Raw genomic sequence first — 22,926 nt, forward strand, 5'->3', positions numbered from 1 at the left:
TAGTCAGCCTGACTCCTTCAGGGAGTTATTTGTCCTTTTAATTAGATGCCATAGTTAAATTGTAAAATGCTCTATTAGGGAAAACTCCATACTACCCTTTTTCTTACCCTTCCTTAATTTTAGGTGATTCTTAATTTGTATAGTATCTCTTTTTTTCACCTGGAATGCTGAATTCTTGAAAGTCCATGGTTTTTTTCTTTTTAATAATGAAGACCATACTCAGTGATCCTGGTGTTGGAAGAAACCATTTAGGTATTTGAGTCAGCAGTGCTTGGGGGCTATTAGTCACACTCACTGATGCCTGGAACTATGCAGTGCCAGGTATCAAACTCAGTATTTCACATATATGAGGCATATGCTTCACCACTTGACCTATATCCTTGGATATATATCCTTGAAATGAATTAATCTTGCATTTTATGTGAGAGTATTCCTGAATCCTCTCCCATATCCCTGCACAAAGGAAAATACAATTCACCCTGATCTTCAGGTCCATGAAAAAAGTGGCCCATAGAGTTGGAATTAAGTAAAATAAGCAAGCCTTGAAAGTGACTCAACATTATTGTAGCTGATTTCTTAACTCTACTAAAGTGGACAGAAACTCAAGAACACCTCAGACAACCACTATGCCAATAAATATTCTCAATCTTCATCACTCCTTCCTAACTGGGCACCATATGTTTGAAAATCAGGTAACCAGTGATGCCAGTGTTGCTCACTGGAACTTCTCAGAAGAAAAAACCCTCCTATGACTGTCTTCATAGCTTTGTAAGGCTTAGAGATAAGTGATCACTATAGGAGAGTCTTGGAAGAAAATGGTCATTGCTTCCTGCTATTACCAATAACGTCAATTCTTTAAAATGTTGATTGGATCTCTAGCTAATCTATTTTAGAATCAATTGTCCTCACTGCTGCATCTGACCAGTGCCCAGCACATGTGGTTTCTTGCTTAGATATCAGAGGACTCACCATGACCTTGAGAAGCCTCTTCCCAAGAGCATGCATGGCCTGGCATTTAGAGATTTTTTCCACCTAGTTTTTCAATATGGAGACCAGGAATTAGCTCTAGGTCCTCACTGACATCACAGGAAGCCCTTCAGAGCCCCCACACTTGTCTGAACCCCACAGCAGCCTCACACACCATTGGAGAAGGGTCCCCAGATCTCGATAACTACCCATTGATTGCTCCTGGCTAAAGGACCTGGATGATTCTGCCATTCTTCAGCATTTCTTGATTATAAGAAGAAAATGCCCTATCCTGCATCACATCAACTTCTCTAGTTCCACACACTATGTCTGCAGATGTTATCATCCTAGTTATCTGGCTTTCCCTCCTAGAGAATTTATCTTCATCACCACAAAGCCCAACAACAACACTTACTAATCTCTAGAAACTACTATTTTTTTTCTTCCCTCCAGGCAGATGCCAGGAAATAGTAGACAAAGCCAACTTTAAGGATATGAATCCTAGCTCAAAACTTAATGTTTATTAATGCCAGGGCATATCTAAGCTTTTAGGGGAGCTCAGCCCACGATGTAGCCTGAGATTTTCCTGGTGAGTAGAACTAATTTAACCCCCCATGGGGTTCCTCAAAAGGCCCGCTGTGGACACCTTTTTTCACTTGCGTGGGTGGTTGAGAAATTTCCAAAGAGATGCCTGGCATTATATTTTCAGCCAGTATTTGACTATCTCTCCTTTGTATATATCAGGCAAAATAATAGCCTCTATTAAGTAATTTAGCTCAGAAATTCCAGCACCAAAGTTTATTTGAGTACCCCTTTTTCTGGATATAGCGAGCCTTCCCTGGAGGTGAGTTTACAAGCCCAGAAAGGGTGGATCCAGAGCAGCACAGCTGCTCTGCTTCGCTTCCTGGCCAAGCACATCATTTAGCCAATGAATACAACCACAACACGTAGAAAAACACACAATACAAGTGTGACAATGGGGAAAAAACACAGGCCAGCGCCAGACATACAGAATGACGATGGCAACTCTGATGACTTGAACATGACCAACCAACTAGACAGTCTCTCAGATAAGAAGTATAGAGTCACAATATGAAAGATGTTCAAAGAACTCAAAGAAAGTATAGAAGAGAACAATAAGAATCAAGAGAATATGAAGATAGAAATCAGAAAACTCCAAACTAAAATTTTATGTCAAATAACAGGCCTGAAAAACTCAGAAGATGAATTAAAGAACAACATGGTTGAGCTTTCCCGTGGGTTAACAGCAGCTGAGGATAGAATTAGTACACTGGAAGATGAGATGAATAACAATTCCATACAGCAAAAGAAATTGGGAAAAAGCCTTAAAGCAAATGATCAAACAATGGAAAAATTACTCAAAGAATGGGAACAGATGAAAATAGAAGTCTATGATAAGCTCAACAGAAACAACTTAAGAATCATTAGAGTTCCAGAGACCCAGGAAGAAAATCTCCAGGAAGACTCAACAGTCAAGAACATTATTAAAGAGAAACTACCAGAGCTAATGAATACATGCTATCAAATCTTGCATGCCTGAAGAGTACCAACTAAAAGAGACCCCAGGAAAAAATACCCCAAGACACATCCTAGTCACAATGACGAATCCCACAGATAGAGACAGAATTATGAAAGCAGCAAGATCGAAAAGAGAATTTACATTTAAGGGACCATCCTTGAGATTTACTGTAGACCTGTCACCGAAAACACTCAAGGCCAGAAGGCAGTGGTGGAACATAGTGACAAAACTCAATGAAATAAATGCTTCGCCTAGAATACTGCACAGAGCAAAACTCACTTTCAGGTTTGAAGGAACAATACATGGTTTCACAGACAAACAACAGCTCAGAAACTTTACAGACACAATACCATTCTTAAAAGAAAAACTGAACAGCCTACTTTAAGACAAGACTGACCAACAGACACACCAAACTTCGATATAAAGATGGCACTAACTCCCAGGACAATTCTTTCTCTCAATGTCAATGAACTAAATGCACCAGTTAAGAAACACAGAATGGCTAAATGGATCAAAAAACTTAATCCAACCTTCTGCTGCCTACAAGAAAATGCACCTGAATAGTCAGAACAAACAGACTCAAAATAAAAGGCTGGAGGAAAATCATCCAAGAAAACAACACCCATAAAAAAGCTGGAGTGCCCATACTAATATCAGATGATGCAAACTTTATACTTAGGAAAGTTGTAAGGGACAAAGATGGACATTTTGTATTAATCAGGGGATACATACAGCAGGAAGAAATCACTCTCCTAAACATATATGCACCGAATCAGGGGCCAACAAAATTTTTAATAAAATTGTTGACAAATCTGAAAAATAATATCAATAACAACACAATAATTGTGGGAGACCTCAACATGGCATTGTCAACACTTGACAGGTCAACCAGATTGAAACCCAACAAAAATATACTAGACCTGAAAAGAGAAATGGAATAAAGACACTCCACCCCCAGAACTCTGGATACACATTCTTCTTTAATGTACATGGGACATTCTCCAGGATAGACTACATGCTAACACATAAAGCATAACCCCATAATATCAAGAGGATAGAAATTTTGCAGGCTACCTTTGCTGACCACAAGGCCCTGAAACTATATGTGAAATACAAAGGGACACAGAAGAAAAACTTTAACACCTGGAAGTTAAACAGCCTCATACTGAATAACCAGTGGGTCCGAGATAAAATCAAAGAGGAAATCAAAACCTTCCTGAAAACAAATGACAATGGAGACACAAACTATCAGAACTTATGGGACACAGCAAAAGCAGTACTGAGAGGAAATTTTATAGCTTTGCAAGCACACATTAGGAAAGAAGACGGGGACATATCTGAATAGCTTAATGACGGAGCTCATGACATTCTTCAAAGAAGTGGACCAGGCACTTTTGAAATTCGTTTAGAACAATAAACACCCTAGAATAGCTAAAGCAATCATTGGGAAAAAGAGTATGGGAGGAATTACTTTCCCCAACTTTAAACTTTACTACAAAGCAATAGTTATCAAAACAGCATGGTATTGGAATAAGGACAGGCCTTCAGATCAGTGGAATAGGCTTGAATATTCAGAGAATGCTCCCCAGACATATAATCACCTAATTTTTGATAAAGGAGCAAGAAATCCTAAATGGAGCAAAGAAAGCCTCTTCAACAAGTGGTGTTGACTCAACTGGCTAGTCACTTGCAAAAAATTGAACTTAGACACCCAGCTCACATCATGTACGAAGGTAAAATCCAAATGGATTAAAGATCTCGATATCAGACCTGAAACCATAAGATATATAGAACAACACATAGGCAGAACACTCCAGAACATTGAGACTACAGGCATATTCAAGGAGGAAACTGCGCTCTTCAAGCAAGTGAAAGCAGAGACTAACAGATGGGAATATATTAAGCTGAGCAGTTTCTGCACCTCAAAGGAAATAGCGCCCAGGATACAAGAGCCCCCCACTGAGTGGGAGAAACTATTCACCCAATACCGATCAGACAAGGGCTAATCTCCAAAATATACAAGGCACTGACAGAAATTTATAAGAAAAAGCATCTAATCCGATCAAAAAATGGGGAGAAGAAATCAACAGACACTTTGACTAAGAAGAAATACAAATGGCCAAAAGACATATGGAAAAAATGCTTCACATCACTAATCATCAGGGTGATACAAATCAAAACAACTATGAGGTACCACCTCACACCCCAGATATTGGCACACATTCCAAAGAATGAGAACAAGCAGTGTTGGTGGGGATGTGAGAAAAAGGAACTCTTATCCACTGCTGGTGGGAATGCCGTCTAGTTCAACCTTTATGGAAAGCAATATGGAGATTCCTCCAAAAACTGGAAATCCAGCTCCCATTTGAACCAGCTATACCACTCCTAGGAATATACCCTAGGAACACAAAAATACAATGCAAATATCCCTTCCTTACACCTATATTCATTGCAGCACTATTTACCATAGCAAGACTCTGGAAACAGCCAAGATACCCTTCAACAGATGAATGGCTAAAGAAACTGTCATACATATACACAATGGAATATTATGCAGCCATCAGAAGAGATGAAGTAATGAAATTTTCCTATACATGGATGTTCACGGAATCTATTATGCTGAGTGAAATAAGTCAGAGAGAGAGAAAGACGCAGAATGGTCTCACTCATTTATGGGTTGTAAGAAAAATGAAAGAGATTCTTGCAATAATAACTTTCAGACACAAAAGAGAAAAGAGCTGGAAGTTACAGCTCACCTCATGAAGCTCACCACAAACAGGGATGAGTTTAGTTAGAGAAATAACTACGTTTTGAACTATCCTAATAATGAGAATGTATGAGGGAAATAGAAAACCTGTCTAGAGTACAGGAGGGAGTTGGATGTGGAGGAAGGAGATTTGGGACATTAGTGATGGGAATGTTGCACTGGTGATGGGTGGTGTTCTTTATATGACTGAAACTCAAACACAATCATGTATGTAATAATGTTGTTTAAATAAAAAAATTAAAAAAAAAAACAAATATGTGCCTTAATATTGGTACTGTATTTCTGTTACAGTCCACATTTCAAGTGCTAACCTTGGGTTATAGGCGACTCTATGGAACAGCTATGGGAGGACATTTTCAGATTTGTAGAAAGTAATGTCAACTATGGTCTGATAGAGAAGGAGACAGCAGGAGGCAAGGCCCAGGGAGATCCAGTGCCAGCATCTCTAAAGATCACATGAATCCCTCTGATCCAAATCTGACCCAAAAGTTAACTGATTTACTCTGCTCTTTCGAGGACCTACTATGTGACTCCACCTCGGATATACATTTCAGAGAAGGCGGAGGTGTGACTCCACCCGAATTTACAGGTAACTACCTACAAGACCCGCCCATTCCTGGGAGGGGTTTTGGATGGATATTACGTATATCTTTACCTGCAAGATCCCACCCATTCCTGGGAGGAGTCTTGCGAAGGGTAGATAAGGCCTTTGACTTAAGGGATTTAGGTCTTTTGCCGGGATGGAGGTTGGAGGTGACATGGGGGAAGTTCCCCCAAAACATGAAAGAAGTTAAGATGCAGGGCTAGCTACGAATGGCAAATGCTTAAATAGGTTTATAATATAGGCCACACATGTTGGCCAGGGCCAATAAAGATGTTATCTCTCTGGAAGCCTGCTTGTAAGAGTTCAATACCCGCTGATTTCCTGGACCCAGACCTGCCGGTTGAAGGGGGTATCAGAGCCACATGGCCTGGGATGGCAGAGAAAGGCCCCTTCATGTGTCTACAACCATCTAAGCCCATTCTAAAGGCTGTAAGTCTACATCTGGCACCCTGGACATGGATGTGAACCCTGCACCCAAGAAAACAGCGATGATGATGAGATTTCTGCTCTTCTGTTTGATTTTGGTTCTTTTCAGATGGAGTCAGCCCAAAGGAGTGGGCCACGTGAAGCCATGTTCAAAAATGGCCGTGGCCCCTTCTAGGGGCAGACAAGCCCGTGCCAAAAAGGAGGTGGAAACTGGGATCACCCCCATCCGTGACTCAAAACTGAAACTTTTTTTGCCGAAAATCCCTTTTCCAAAGATTTCGGCCCCCTCGGAGACTGATAAAAGGCTTTGGTTGGAAAAGTACCAGGAAGAAAAAGTTGATCTAAATGGACTGATTTACTGAATCATGACTTTTAGCCTGAAAAATGGATTTTGACTTTGAAAATTTCGGACTGGACTTTTAGTTTGAATCACTTTGAACTCTGGACATCCAGAAGAGCCTTGTGAAGAAGCTGTGGCCAAGAAGCTGCAGTGGCTATGGCAGAAGGACCTGCTTCCAAAGTGCCCCCTGGAGGGGAGAAAAGGCAGCTGCAATCAGCCAAGAGTGCCTGTACTGCAGCAGAGAAGTGGAGAAAAATCTCTTGATCAGGCAAAATCGGTGAGTCTGGGATCCACTCTCTAGATCAGGAAGGTGAAACGGCACAAGAGGACCTGCCTGCAGGGCCTGAAACTCCATGGCAGTGAAACCACGTGGTGAGAGCAGCGTGGGACAAACCAGCGTCTGGACTTATGGTTTTAGGTGAAGAATTAAGTGGGTAGCCACATATTTTACACATAGTTGGTGATGAGATAGGTTTTAGTTAGTTTTTGTTGTAAAAATTAAAAAAGGGGAGTAATACAGCTTAGCCCAACTAAAAGATCTGATTTCTAACCACCTGCATCTAACTTTGTCTTAATTCAGTCATTTTCTTTATTATTTAAATGTGCTTTATTGTTTTCCATAGTTAATGTTTCCATTGGTATAATGTTCTACTGTGTATTTTAATGTAGTAAGCCTGTTTTTTAAAATGTATGTTCTGTGTTTATGCTTTTGTGCTTGTGTGTAGGGAAGGTTAAGAGGAACAAATAGTTCCCCCAAAATAGTTTAAAGGTATAGGAACAAAAAGAAGTTCCAGGATAGTGCTTGGTAAAAAAGCATTAAGAGAATTTTAAGTTACAGGTGTATGGTATATTTTGAAGAAATGTTATGTTTTTGAAAAGGGCTGGTATGTTAATTTTCACTTTATTACGTTGTTTCTATGGAAATATTACCCGCCTTTGGCTAAAGGCGGTGTCAGGATTACAAAAGCTTCATTTATATTTCAGAGAAGGGGAAGATGTGACTCCACCTCGGATATTACGTGTATCTTTACCTGCACCCCGCCCATTCTTTAGAGTGGTCTTGGGAAGGTTAGATAAGGCTTTTGACCCAGGGGATTAGAGTCTTTTGTGAGGACGGAGAGGTAAGAGTAGGAGACATGGCTGAAAGAAGTTAAGACGCAGGGCAAGCTAAGGATAGCACGCATAAATGGTTGGGATTGACCACACATGTGGTGAATAGGGTATGAACAAAGCTGATACTTCCTGAAGTCTGTCTGAGTAAGTCTGATTACCGCCGCAACCACCTGAAGATGATGATATGCCAGTTTTAATGGGGGATGGAGCCACGTGGCCAGGACCTAAGGACAAAGGCCTCCATCTCCACCATCCAAGCCCATCCTATGGCTGTAACCCTACTCTACTATATATCAGATACTGTTCCAGAGAAAGGGAACCCATTAGTTGTATGTCAAATGATTAGTTAGATCTGATTGCTGAGTTCAAACCAGAGAAAATAGATAAACAAATGCAGCAAACCATGGAAACTGTGGGAAGGAAAGATGAAGCAGGTGCCCAGGGGTATAGGGATATTATTGAGTAGAAGCAAGTAAGGTGAGAGTGAAAGGAGCTGAGAAGAGAAATGAAGCTGAGACCAGATTCCAATGGACTTCGCAAGACATGTGAAGAAGCCGAAACTTAACGTGGCAGAAAATGAGCACACCATTTAAGAATTTTAAGCAGGAAAGTTAACTTTATCCAATTTGGCCTTGAAAAGGTCTGTTCCAGCAATGTAGTGGGGAACAAACTGAAGGAAGAGCAACACCTGAGAGACAAACAGCTGGTTGAGAGAATAGGGTAAAGATTGGCAGAGGGAAAAGGCAGAGTTCACTCATCTGAAAGTTGAGGGGCTTGCCCCAAAGAATGGGAGGGAGAGCTAGAGAGAAGAAGCCAGTGACGGATTCTGGGAGGGTTTGCACAAACTCTGGGGTTCTGTCCCTAGCCTCACTCCAGGGACAGTATTAGGTGATTAATTCATGGCCAAGTTACTTTCTGATGAAGGTTACTACAGATACATCAGTGTGACAGGGTGGGTGTGGGAGAAGAGGCTGCTGCATGCTTCAGTCAGAGCTGAATATTAGATTCAAGTCACTATTTGATTGATCTTTTAAGCAATTTTGGGATTCTGTCACTTAAAAACCAATAAATCTTTGAAGGCCTGGGGAAAGCAATGCAAAAGCAATAAATCTCCATTGTGGAGTATTAGAAAAATAGGCCAAGCTGCCGGTGTGGTTGGTGGCAGAAATGTGGCTACAGTAGCTCATGGGCTGCAGTGGAGCAGCCAGTGAAAAGCAGGGGCCAATCTTTGGTTCTTCCAGGATGAGAAACTGGCTGGCAGATAGAAGAGGCAGATAGAGGTGAAGCCTGAAGGCTGAGGCTCTAAGTGTGAGTATAGGAAGTGCCCATGAACTGAGTTAAGCAAGGGTTGGTGTGTGGTGTGTTACAAGTTACAGGTTGGTACCACAAAAGCCAGAACTGAAGGTCTCCTGAGAAGTCATCTTGTCTACTTCACAGTGCTTTGCTGAAAGAGATCCATTCTACAACACCCCACCTGTCTGTCACTCAACCATTGCTTTACACAAGGCATGGGCTATTTGGAGCTAATGATGGAACCCTAAACCAGCAACAGGAAGCTAGATCCACATATAAAGAGTTTCGTAACTTTGAGCCAACCAAGTGCATCTTAGACTTCTGTTTTGTTCTTTGAGATGGAGCTAGTCAGCAGTTGTGTGACCATCAGAAGATTCATGGAAGCAAAGAAAATGTCTGCTGTCTAACAGGATCCCAGTGCATCCCAGGAACTCTCTGTGTCTTCATTTTTTTATGGGGGACTACATGATTCCCAATCTGTAGAATTCCACCTGTGGGTCTTGCTCTAACCAGCCAGTCACTCCCTCTCACTGTCAATTCTACCACCACCCCTAAGCGGGCTCCCTGTTCTCCTGTGACCAGATGCATATTATATTGCTCATTTGTTTAATGCCCCACCTCACTGGCCCAGTTACATGCATAATCCCGGGGCCTAAGTCTTCAGAGTTCAAGGCTCTGTCCATTTTATTCCTCTTAACTTAGGTACAAATTCTTAATCAGTATCTGCTAATGATCAGTTATCCCAACTGTCATTGCAGTAGTTCTGAAAGTCTCATAGGGGGATATACCTCTGCCTTCTTGGCATATGTCCAAAAAACTATTTGAAAATATTTTCAAACTTGCAGACTCACTCTTCATGGTCTGGGTTCATGTAGAGAAAAGCATCTAGACATTTCCACATACCAAGTGTTTTCCCCTGAGCAGTGACATTTATTTAAATCTTTTTTTTCCTGATTGAAATGTCACTAAAATACATCACACACACAACTTTTTCCTAGGAGGGGGTGTGGTAGAGTGAAGTGTGTTTTGGTTTGGGGTCAACCTGGCCAAGTTTCAATTCTTTGGCACCACTTGCTTGTTTCCTGGCCTAGAAAACTCACTTTGTATTTCTTTTGCTCAGTTTCCATAGCGTGAAATGGAGAGATAAAGTCATTGCTGTATCAATGCAATGAGTGTATACTGAGAGACAGACAGGGACAAGACTATCACACAGAACCTAGAGATCTCTTAACATAAGAACCTCATGTTTTCATTTGTTGGATAACTCTGGAACAACCTAGGAGCATCACAGCTGGGTGAGGGGCACTGCTACAGCATATAAATCTTGAGTCCACTTGTTACACAGATTTTAAATGTCTCTATCCCTTCCTCATATCTTCTCTTCTCTCTCAACTGTCATTTTTGTCATTCCTCACTGCTTGGGGGATACCACCAGTCCCACTGCTTACTGAACTTCCCTCTTCCACAGCATGAGCTAATCAAACAATTCTGTGCAGCACAGTCCAATACTCGGGGAAAGCATAAAGGTCTTTTCTTTGTGGTAATTGAAAAGCTTTCCCCAAAACATGAAATTGCAATGCTCAAAGAATGCTTGGCTAGTTTTTGGACTCTGGAAGCCCAAAATGAGCCCTCGATTTCTCATTACTTGTCTCTGTGTCCTTGCATTTCAGTTTCAATTTTTTCTTTCTTTCTTTTTCTTTTTTCTTTCTTCTTTCTTTCTTTCTTTCTTTCTTTCTTTCTTTCTTTCTTTCTTTCTTTCTTTCTTTCTTTCTTTCTTTCTTTCTTTCTTTCTTTCTTTCTTTCTTTCTTTCTTTCTTTCTTTCTCTTTCTTTCTTTCTTTCTCTTTCTTTCTTTCTTTCTTTCTTTCTTTCTTTCTTTCTTTCTTTCTTTCTTTCTTTCTTTCTTTCTTTCTTTCTTTCTTTCTTTCTTTCTTTCTTTCTTTCTTTCTTTCTTTCTTTCTCTCTCTATCTCTCTCTCTCTCTCTCTCTCTATCTATCTATCTATCATCTATCTATCTATCTATCATCTATCTATTGGTTTTTGGGTCATATCCACTGGCATTCAGGGGTCACTCCTATGCTCAGAAATTGCTCCTAGGTCCCCCTAGCAGGTTCAGGGGACCTATGGGATGCCGGGAATCAAACCCAGCTCCATCCTGGGTTGACTGCGCTGTATGCAAGGTAAACACCATACTGTTGTGCTATTGCTCCGGCTCCTCAGTTTCATTTCTAATTGGAAGGTAAAATCAGGTCTCACATAGTTTTGGGCATGTTCTCAGAGATACCCAAACATAGAATCTGATTCATCCTAAGGATGGGTCATTGATCTTCTCTCCAAAAAGTGGCTTTATCCTGTCACTTCTTATTTCTCAATACAATACTTTATGTAAACATTTTCAAATATTGTACCTAGGGCAGATATACTGCTTATTTCTCAGTTGATGTTTTATGTAAACATTTTTAAATGTGCTGGTAGATAGTGAGGGGCTTCTTGAATCCTCCCCATAAGCAAATTGGTGATTCAAAGAGCTTTACAAACCTGAACAGAAAGTGAGAAAGATGGTCATCCTGGAGAGGAGTTGATTTACAAGCACTGATTTGAACAGAACCTCCCAGTCTGCCTTGCTTTGATAAATACACTTACCTAGATTCTGTCCATTTCTATGACTCAGCTATTATCTACATTTCCTGGATAATAAAAATGGAGCTTCGAGGAGCTTAAATATTTGCTTGCATCATGCAACAATATTAAGGCAGGGTTTGAACTCAGATTAATGCCAAAATACTCAGATCCTTTCTATACCCACCAGGAAATTGGCCTATGAGATCTCTGTGTGAAAAGTTGTTAGTGGGTTTGCATCAGAAAAGAGAAACCTGACTCTGCTATCCTGAAATGAAAAATCTGGTAAACTCTTGAACATGTATTCTTCACTTTATTTCCCCTCACATCTCTCTGGCTCTAAATTTCTTTCAATAAAAACTACTTTGCTTCAAAAATATCTGGTAAGCTTCCTAAAATATTAAAGGAAGAAAATAGCAGTGGCCAAAATGAAACCAGCTGTTTGGCCCCTGGAGACCTGTATTCAAATTCAGCTTTCCTGCTTCTTGTCTGGGTGGCACTGCAATCACATTTCTGAGCTTGGACCAGCAACTGAGAATAAGGATAATAATATCTTCATATAGAGGTAGGATTAGAAAAAGTGGCATCGAGTAACAGAAATAGAAGCATTAGCTCAATAATGATAAATATTGAATTTGAAATTTACCATCTATCTTCAGGTGAAAGAGTTTTCTAGAACAACCTATGCGTATAATTAAGGCAAGAGTTTTAGGGTTAGATACCTCATAAATACTACATACCCCTGTTGCCAGACCTGAAGACTCACTTGATTTAGGTAGCACATGATTCAGTCCTTAGATACAGGAGAACTTTTAATTAGCAGGCAATAGATGGCATCTACTGCACTATCTATAATCCCTGGGTAGAACTGGATCCAATTTGAAAAACAGAAAACTAGATATATTGCAATCATTTCCATTCTGTCTGGTCTCCTAATCCCAGGATCAGCATAGTGACATGCATGTGGTAATCAGATTGCTCTCAGGGACTGCCAATCAAATAGGTATCTTAAACATGCTCTTCCACTCTCCAACTTCGACACCAATGCTAAAGCAAAGATAATGACTCCCTTTTCATCCATGACACCAGGCTGTTCCTCCCTCTCCCTTTGCTCATTGTGGTCTTAGGAATTTTGCTCATTATCACTTAGAAAAAATATATACAACATAGCCAATTCCACTCACTGTTAACTCTTTAGGAATCCCCACCCCCACCCCGTAGGCTCTCAGAATAACTAATGATACCTCCATAAGCATACATTACTTGTAATTGTGTTTTCACATTTTTGTCTTTTCAATTACAGTGACTTTCCTTAGAATAAGACTTTTTCTCAGCCAGATTGTGACCATATTCCAAGCAATAAAACAATGCCTATCTCAGTGAGTGCTCCAAAATATGTTTTCTAAATGATGAAATGAAGCCTTTTTGTCTTTTGTCCTGGCACATTCACTCCTGGCATGTCAACTGCTCTGAATATTTATTGAAGTGAATTGGCCCATCTAAAAGCTGTTTTCCCTAATACTCTGCTTAGTTTCAAAGGACTGTAATTTTTCAGCCATGAGAAAAGCTAGTAGTCATATAGATGCTGCTGTTCTTTTTGTTGTTGTTGTTCTCAGCGATGTTAGTTTTAATTTTATTTTATTTTTAAACACTTTATTCTGCAAAATTACAAACATGTTCATATCATGAGCTGGTTCTTTCAGCCTTCATTTCTAGTGTCTTTGAGTATTATTACCATACTGTCTTTTATTTTTCTTAAACCCATAAATGAGTGAGACTATTTTGTGTCTACTACCTCTGATTTATTTCACTCAGCATAATAGTTTCCATCCCACAGATTAAAAACAAATCTTTGAGCCCATAGACACTTGCTTAGTTGGATCAGCTTAGTTATTGAGAAGTTTTCATTGTCAGGACCATGAGTCTGCTCTTACATCTCTTGTAAATTCTTCAGAATAACTATGATACCAGTCCAAATGGGACTCTATTCCAACATGACCATCTGCTGAAATAGAATAGTGATGTCCCATTTGCCTCTCTGTGCAGGTAGTTTTTAATTCCTAATTGAGGGTGACGCTCCTGAGTCATTGAAGTCCTCAGTCTTGAGGCTGCTGACCCTCCTCTTTCAAAGTTTTTCCCATCCTGGCTCTGGGCAGGGTCAATAATATGACTCAACTGGAGGTCTACATATTACAAAGAAGGAAAAGTATAAAGAACCAAGGAAGGCCCTCCTTACCTGACAGGAGCACCCCGTGATTGAGCAGGTTTTAGCATCACTGTTATGGTCGTGTCTGTCTCATTTAATGGAGTGTCTGTGTCATACTCAGGCATTGAAGGAGCTGGGAAGAAAATAGAGAGAGGGGTATAAACTTTGTGTAGGCACCACAGCTCACCACCACTTCTTGGAACTTTCCCTAAAGTTACTCGTGATGACTTGAAGGAAAACATTGGGGGAGGTATACAAGAAGGAAATTGTTACACCCCACTCAGGAAGGGCACACACATCAGAAGTGTTGCACTCCTGAAAAAGAATTATTTGCCAAAAAGGCCCGCTTAGAGCAGTCAAAATCAGTTGACCCTTTGCGTGGATTGTTTGACTATAATTCTAAAACGTGGCTGTAACTATCTCTCTCTTTATTTTTTGACCATTATTAGAAATCAGGCCTCAATATTTCTTTCTAACAAAGAAGCACAGTACAAATCCCGCCAAAAGTCTCCCACTGACCAGCTCTCTGTGATCTCTGCTACCTTGGCGCCAAGATCATGTTTTTTCCAAAACTTAGCTCATAGTAAAGCAATTTTCAGTTTTCCCCAAAACTCTAAAACATTTCTCTCTCTTCCCACTTCCCTGAAAATTACCTGGTTTCTCCTGCTTACCCAAAACAAAGCTAACCCACAACAAAACTGCTTTTCACCTTCAGTATCGGTTCTTTAATATGCAAATTTTAACCTTGGGGCTTTCATTCTGTTTCCCTGACCATCTCCCACTTTCTTTGATCTCCAAAATTACACTCCGCATTCCAGAGCTCAACCCTTAAAAGTTACCCAGCTCAAAAAATAAATTTGTCTTTGTCTTTCTAGACGCAAGTCCCCATGCATTCTGTGTGGTCTCATTTATTTCACATTTCATAATTCATATTTCATATTCACCTCTTCGTGCTCCTGCTTGACTCTCAGTGGGAAAATGAACTCACTAAGGTTATGCTTAGGGACTTTTTATCTCATTAGGATAAAACAGTCTGCAGCAGGAAATAGTTTTGCAGACTTTTGGCAAAGGGGTCCTTAAATTCCAACCCAACCCAGATGCCTCTTCAATGTAGACAAGCCTGAGGAAGGGAGGCAATGATATCGCCAGTAACTCTCATGAATCCAACCAAATATCTCAGATGGAATAGATAATATAAGCCCCAAACTGAGGTATGTAAATTGATCCAACTTCATTCACAGCATTTAAAATTCAAATGACAGTGGTTACCAGAGTCATCATACAGTGGGAGGGCATTTGCCTTGCACACAGTTACTGGGATTTGATCCCTAGCATCCCATATGATCCTTTAAGCCTGCCAGAAGTGTTTCCTAAGTTCAGAGTGAAGGAATAAATCCTGAGCACCACCAGGTGTGATCCTCAAAATAAAATAAATGCAAATGACAAAAATCATAGATGATCTACTTCCTTTTTATTAATTTTCATGGGAGACTCCTATTCCTTTATCTGATCCCCAAATGAAAGGAGTGCAACTGGATACAATTCCTTGAGAAGGTCATTTAGCCATTTGTATGAAAAGGTATTAAAATTCACATTCCTTTTACTTCAATTCCCGATATGTAATTTTAAATTAATAATCCAGACCAATGAATTAAATTTTATTTGGTAATATGTCTATTGAGGCATTATTTTATAAAAATCTGGAAACACCTAATATACCCAACCACAAGGGAGTGTTTAATTAAATTAGGTCCATCCACTTGACAGAACATTATAATGAAAGTTATGTAGTAACATGGAAAAATGCTTATGATATGAAGCTATGCAAAAATATAAAGATACAGAATTTACCATGAGTCTGTAGTTATGCAAAATATGTATGTATGTAGATGAAAACTGACTGCATGAGTCTTCTGAAAAAATGTAAATTTTTTAAAGAGTTCTGAAATTATTCTGTTTTGAGGCTAAATTTGATGGCAGAGGGGTTGGTGACAAAGGAAAATATTGAACAGCTATGGTTCTGTAACAGTTATTCATTCATTTATTCATCAGATATTTTGAGAGAATCTGCTCCATAAAAAATTCCAAAAGGAATATCCTTGAAAATAAATCACATTTTTAGAAATCAATTTGTATGAAAAGAAGCATTGTTTAATGCAGTAGTATGGTAAATTACTTGGTGAATCACTCAGCATTCCCTGTGGCCTTGCCTCTAATTAATGATTTTTTTACACTTTCTGGATTAGTTTCAAGACAAGATGGCCCCACGTCTATGATTGACTGACCATAATTGCCCTATATCATAGCGGCAATTGCTCTCTTTAACTCGTCCTAGGAAAATCTGAAAGGAAAATGCTACCTCCCTCCTTGTCCCCTTTAATAGAGACACCTGAAATTTTGGTGGCGATCCTTGTGGTGACTGGGGGTCCAAAGCCCTTTGCTGTGCTAGCCTTGATGGTGAAAGAGTAGGTGGTCCCTGGGTAGAGTCCCACAAACAAGTGGTGGGTTTCATTCCGGAGCTTGAACACTTTTCCTCTCTGGCTGGACAGGTCAGCAGTGGGATCCAGGGAGCCAACAGCTTTGTAGTTGATCTGCAGAAGCCAAGAAACAAATAAATGTCTTATCCAGGGGGTCTCATTGAGAACTCAGGTGGGAATAAAAAGGAGAAGACAAAAAGGCTTAATCAGCAATTCAAATATTATTGTCTGTCTAATAATAGTGTTTAGGAGATTGTCTATCTCTGGTTAACGTCAATGCCAATGCTCTGGAACATCAATATATAACAGAAATAGAATTCAAGTCATATTCAAACTTCGCAATTTTACAATGATCACATTAAAAGAAGAGTGTACACTTAATTGTAATAATAAAGTTGAATTCAGTACATGCATAACTGTAAAGTCAATGTGTAGTAATATAAGACTTGAGATATTTTATATCCAATTTATATTAAGACTTAGAAATTGGTTATATATTTTACCTTTACAGTAAATCTCTCTTTCAACAAATCACATTTCAAAACAAAAACTGCTTCCCAGGCCTAGTGACTCACAGACTGGACACTGCTCCAGAGGATTTGAAAAGCTATTTGCAAATTTATCCTGACTGATAATACAGAAAAGAACTATAGATATGAAACATTCAGTCTGTATAATGAACAGCCATCTAGGAGTCTACTGAGAGTAAGGGTTCAGAGAGTGAAGGTAGGCCTGGGGTGCTTATGCGTGATTGGAGCCATTCACCACCCAGAGGAAATTACATTTTTAAATCAAAGATTAAGATGAACCAATCACTATTGAACTTTCTGCCAATCACAACTGCAGTGATAGAAAACCTCATAAAGAGGAACTGATGGTGAATAGCCAGCCTCTTTTTCTCCACTAAAGGTTTCCTAGTAACTCCCTCGCAAGATACTGTTGCTTCTAGGTCTGTGTTCCCTGAACAGCACTTCTGTAGCTCAGAATAAATATTCAGTTGTAACCTATAGTACTACTGGACTTAAAGGCTCCCATTGTAAGACACAGGTGCTACAACCTTGGGTTCTCTGTCAACAGTCCACTGTTTCCTGTGAAAACTTTTGCTGTATAGTATTTCCTCATACCTTAGTTTTTCTTCTCCCCAAATTTTAATGGCATCAAGATAGTTATCTTATATGGACAAAAAAAGCTGCACTGAAAACAGCTTGTATTGTATTCACACTACCCAGTGAAGGCCCAGGTTTGTGTCTTCCAAAGCATAGATCTATAATCACCCAGAGGCTGTCCTGCAAGCGACACATTATGTGCATTCCAGAGTAATGAAACTGGTCTATGCCTTGCAGTGAAAGGAGTCCACAGATCATTCATACACAGGTGTGACACAGAATGTCAAAGGTGCTCTAAATTTCTTAGACCCACTCTCAATTTCTGCACTTACCTTCATGTGAAAAACATCAAAATAGTAGGCTAGGTTCCTAGGCTCACTGTTGGAACACCTCATTTCTAAATGACCCAGTTGCAAATGCATTAAAAGTAGGGTTTTAGGGAGCCAGAGCGATAGCACAGCGGTAGGGCATTTGCCTTGCACGCAGCTGACCCAGGATGGACCCTAATTCAATCCCCTGCATCCCATATGGTCTCCCAAGCCAGGAGCGATTTCTGAGCACATAGCAAGGAGTAACCCTTGAGCATCACTGGGTGTGGCACAAAAACCAAAAAAAAAAAAAAAGAAAGAAAGAAAGAAAGAAAAAAAGTAATATTTTAGGGGCCAGAGAGATAACACAGCAGTAGGACATTTGTCTTGCACACTGCTGACCCACGACAGACCTGGGTTCAATTCCCAGAATCCCATGTGTTCCCCCAAGCCTGCCATGACAGATTTCTGAGTGCAGAGCCAGGAATAACCCCTGAGTTGCCATGTGTGGCCCAAAAACCAACAAAAAAGTAGGATTTTAAATTTTGTTCCATTGTGATCCAAGAAAGCTGTTTTATTGGGCATATTATTTTACATGCAGAAAATTAAAGAGTTTGATCCATGTTTACTAAATGGACACAACTTTATAATCAGCATGCAATCAAGATATAGGACACAAACAGATTCAGGGCTCTTATCATGCTCCTTTCTTTGCCTCCCTCATGCCCAGTCAGTCAAACATCTATCCTGAATTGTAAAAGCATAGATTAGTGGTATCTGGCTTTGAACTTAAGCAGAATTGTACAGTGTGCTGATTATGCTTGTGAGATTCATGCAGGCTGTTACATATAATGCATTCTCATCCAGTGGTCATCCAGTTTTCTATCACTTACTCAGAGCTAACCCTGGATCTGTGTAACTCCAAAGTCTGTGCTTTTTATACCATATGTGCTGCCTCACCTGAAGGCACACTTCACTAACTGAAGACTGGGTACATGCATTCCTTTAATAATTTGCTTTTCACCATCCTTTCCTTCATTTGCATATTGTAAGCTAAAATATTTTTGAGTATAGTGGCTAGGCATACATAAATACAATCTGGACCCAGTCCTCAAGTGGCTCCCATTCCAGAATTGTGTTCCATCCTACGTTACTTGTTCCCACACTGGACAGGAAAGCTGACTTCCAGCAGAAAAGGAAAGACACTGACTTTATTTCAAACATAGGTTTGGTGCTAATTCTGTCATGGGCTCCTAATATTTCAGGGAAGGATATCATGTCTTCCTCCTGTATTAAGCAGTTTCAGGTCTATTAGAAAGGCTAGAAATTATGTGGACCAAACTGAATCTTGAACAAAAACATGGATACTTTGCAAGCCCAGCCTGCACACAAAGCACCCATTATGTAGATCCCTAAAAAACTCTATCACAAATTCTCTCTGCCTTTCTCTGTCTGAGGCAAGCACTGGAAATGGCTGCCTCTTTGCATCAGGGCTCCTTCCATGGTCCTTGCAAACAGTGCTTGTTAATTATCATGCCTGGGGACAGGACTGACAGGGACAGAGTCTGTTCAGATCCTCAGAGTCCTCAAACAATACCTCTCAGCAGACATCCCAAGGGATCCCACTCCACTAGCATCCAAAGACTTGAGAGCACACCAGTCATTAGCTGCTTTCTGTTCTCTTCCCTCTATCCTACTGCTGGTGTCTCCTAAACTCAGTAATTTTCTCTGATACAGTGCTTTGTCTCAAGGTCTGCTTCTAAAAAGCACTCCACAGAGACCAAGGAAGTGATCAGGTTGTTATCTCAGGGCAGAATGGAAATGGCACAGAGGATGTTAGTAGTCAGAGTTCAGCTCAGGGAACAGTTCTCTAGCTTAGGCAGAGGGAACCAATCAGGCCCATGAGAATAGAAGGAGAAATGGTCCATGGGTAACAGAACAGTGACCACGAGGCTAAGTTATAATTTCCATGTGAGGCTCGATACTAGTTTTCTTTCAAGGCAGAAGGGAGATATTCAGAAAGCTTTGCCTGTGCCCAGGGAGTTTCATCCACTCATGGAGAAAACACCCTCATGCAGCCTTTTGCAATTCTGTTTTAGTCCTCTGCACAGGTAGGTGGCAACTACATTGATATACAGATGCTGGGAGGTAAAACTCATCCCTTATTTACTAGCCAATTCCTTTCCTGCGCTCCAAATTCAATCCAAGAGCGACTCAATTTCCACTGGGCTGTCAATATAATATACCGTGCTCCCCTGCTCTCCTAACCTTTCCTGGTATTACAGGAGCCTCACTTACTTGTAATGAAACACTATGAATAAATCAATGTATGTTAATATAGCATGCCTTCAATTTTTTATGAAGGGCTTCACCAAATCTAATTCCCACTGCTTTGTCAGAATCAGCCTCTGAAAAATTTAACTTGCAAGTTTTACAAAGTTAGTGGGGAATTGTGTCGGGTAGGGAGAGAAGGAAGGTGAGAAAAATGGAGTAGGATGGTGCAATGGCTGCAAAATGCCTAATGCAATGTACATCTTATTTTGGAATTGGGGAAGGAGGAAGATGTATAAAAAAATCAACGGTAAAGAATTAGTGAGCGAACATGTTGCTGCATTTCAACTCTGTGCTCTGAGTACAAAGCAAAAGAGTGAGGGGTCACTCTGGGTCTCTTCAGGTTGCTCAGTGGGGTTCCCAGTAGCAGCTAGTTGGGACAATTCATCAGTTCCCCATCAGTTAGCATCAAAACAGAAACTGTTCCCATAGGCTCAGGAGTTCATCCTATCCTTCTCTTCCCTTAGTCTTTGTTGTGACAGCCAGGGGTGACACACTTGGAGATCACACACTTATTGTGGTGCTAAGAATCATGGAAAGCGATATGGAGATTCTTCCAAAAACTTGAAATCGAGCTCCCATATGATCCAGCTATACCACTCCTAGGAATATACCCTAGGAACACAAAAATACAGTACAAAAACCCCTTCCTTACACCTATATTCATTGCAGCACTATTTACCATAGCAAGACTCTGGAAACAACCAAGATGCCCTTCAACAGATGAATGGCTAAAGAAACTGTGGTACATATACACATGGAATATTATGCAGCTGTCAGGAGAGATGAAGTCATGAAATTTTCCTATACATGGATGTATACGGAATCTATTATGCTGAGTGAAATAAGTCAGAGAGAGAGAGAAAAACTCAGAATGGTCTCACTCATCTATGGGTTTTAAGAAAAATGAAAGACATTCTTGCAATAATAATTTCCAGACACAAAAGTGAAAAGAGCTGGATGTTCCAGCTCACCATAGGAAGCTCACCACAAAGAGTGATGAGTTTAGTTAGAGAAATAACTACATTTTGAACTTTCCTTATAATGAGAATGTATGAGGGAAATGGAGAGCCTGTTTAGAGTACAGGCGGGGGTCGGGTGGGTAGGAGGGAGACTTGGACATTGGTGATGGGAATGTTGCACTGGTGATGGGTGATGTTCTTTACATGACTGAAACCCAAGAACAATCATGTATGTAATCAAGGTGTTTAAATAAAAAAATGTTTAATAAAAAAAAAAAAGAATCATCAGGAGAATGCCTGAAAAGAAAAAGGTGGGCAGTATCACTCTGCCACTGAGCCATGTCCAGACCTTCAGATCTCATGCTCTTGCTGTGATTCTTATCAGCACAGCAGGTACTGTCTCCACACCCTCCCTCTTGTATTCTAAGATTTAAGTCAATACAAAGAAGCCATTGTTTCTTTTGCCACTGGGTCTTTGCATCAGCCTCTCTGTCATCTTGAGTACTGTTTCCTCTCATGTTGCCTCACCTTCACCTAATCAATGAGTCAACAGACTGAACTCTTAGTAAAATAGCACTTTTCCTGAGCACGCTCTGTTTTGGTCCTCCTAATTTTATGTTCCCTTTGGGGTTTTCTTCTTTAAAAAATGGGGGGAGGGGAGTGATAGATAGTACTGAGTAGGGCATTTGCCTTGCATACAGCTGAACTGAGTTCTATTCCTGGCACTCTATGATTCCTGAGTCTGCCAGGAATGATTCCTGAGTACAGAGCCAGAAGCAAGCCCTGAGCACAGCCGAGAGTAATCAAGTACTAAAAAAATATGTACATACATTTATTTCTTTTTATTAAGTTGCCTTTCTACCAGTCTCAAAGATGATAATGTAAAGCTCCTAAAGTTATGTTCTATTGCAATAAAGCTTTATTAGGACTCAGTGCCACTATCCATGTATGCATTGCCTAGTGTTGCTTCCACACCACACCTGCAGAATTAAGTGGCTGCAGAAGAGTCTCTAAGGTTTTCTCAGTGTGAACTATTTTCTGGCCCTTTCTAGAAAAATCTTTGCTGATCCCTAAAATAGGTCTTAGGTTCAGAGAGGACAAGGTCTCATTTGGTACTTGTTCCATTTTTCATCCAAGTGAATGTTCTGCTTAGATGCATGACTTGAGCAATGTTTTTAACCTTTCTGAGTCTCAGTTATTCAAACATAAAAGAACAATTCTAATTTCAATTTCTGTTCTGATGTTGCTGAATCTCAGCATGATACCCTTGTCAGGAAGCTCAATGGTTTGGAAGGATTGCTCCAGAAATCCATTGAATGACTTTAGCTTCTGCATAAGTATCAAGGCAATAGCTCCATGTACCATAGGACACCTTCAGAACAGATAGCCCTTTTAATCTAGACTAAAGTAAGAAGTAAGACTCCTAGACCAGGAGTAGGAAAGGCAGAAGGAGGGAATTACCTGGAAGTATCCAACAGACAGCACTTGTTTGCTTCTTAAATAAGTAGAGATTGAGCCATACTTGCTGAGCCATTGAGCTAGGTAAGAGTAAAGCAGTTCCATGCTTGAGAGAGAAAGTGAGTAGGTACTGGGAGTGAAGAAAAGATACGGGATAAAATAAGGCTGATGAAAGTGGCCAGAGCTCAGAAATAACCAGCCTTAAATTGTACTGCATCTCAAAGCCCACTATTTTGAAGCATAAAATGTACCAAGTACTGTGAGTGGATTTGCTATAAAAAAAATTACCTCATTTTAATCCTTAGGAAACATAGCATCGATTGCATTATTAGGCCAAAAGAGGAGTCACAGATCTCTGACTTATGTTCCTCATAGCATCATCTTTCTGGTACATGAAAGTGGCACCAATC

General features: G+C 40.2%; 1 protein-coding gene across 1 annotated transcript in view; it reads right to left on the reverse strand.

The window, feature by feature from the left end:
- Window positions 1-22,926, reverse strand: part of PTPRT (protein tyrosine phosphatase receptor type T) — a 935,630-nt gene that overhangs the window by 363,969 nt on the left and 548,735 nt on the right. Inside the window, exons 9-10 of the mRNA XM_049779129.1 lie at window positions 16,264-16,465; window positions 13,905-14,007 (exon numbers count right to left, since the gene is read on the reverse strand). Of these exons, the coding sequence (XP_049635086.1) occupies window positions 13,905-14,007; window positions 16,264-16,465 (305 nt within the window). The remainder of the gene's footprint in view (window positions 1-13,904; window positions 14,008-16,263; window positions 16,466-22,926) is intronic.

The sequence above is a fragment of the Suncus etruscus genome, chromosome 9 (assembly GCF_024139225.1).
Source record: "Suncus etruscus isolate mSunEtr1 chromosome 9, mSunEtr1.pri.cur, whole genome shotgun sequence".
Taxonomy (NCBI): Eukaryota; Metazoa; Chordata; class Mammalia; order Eulipotyphla; family Soricidae; genus Suncus; species Suncus etruscus.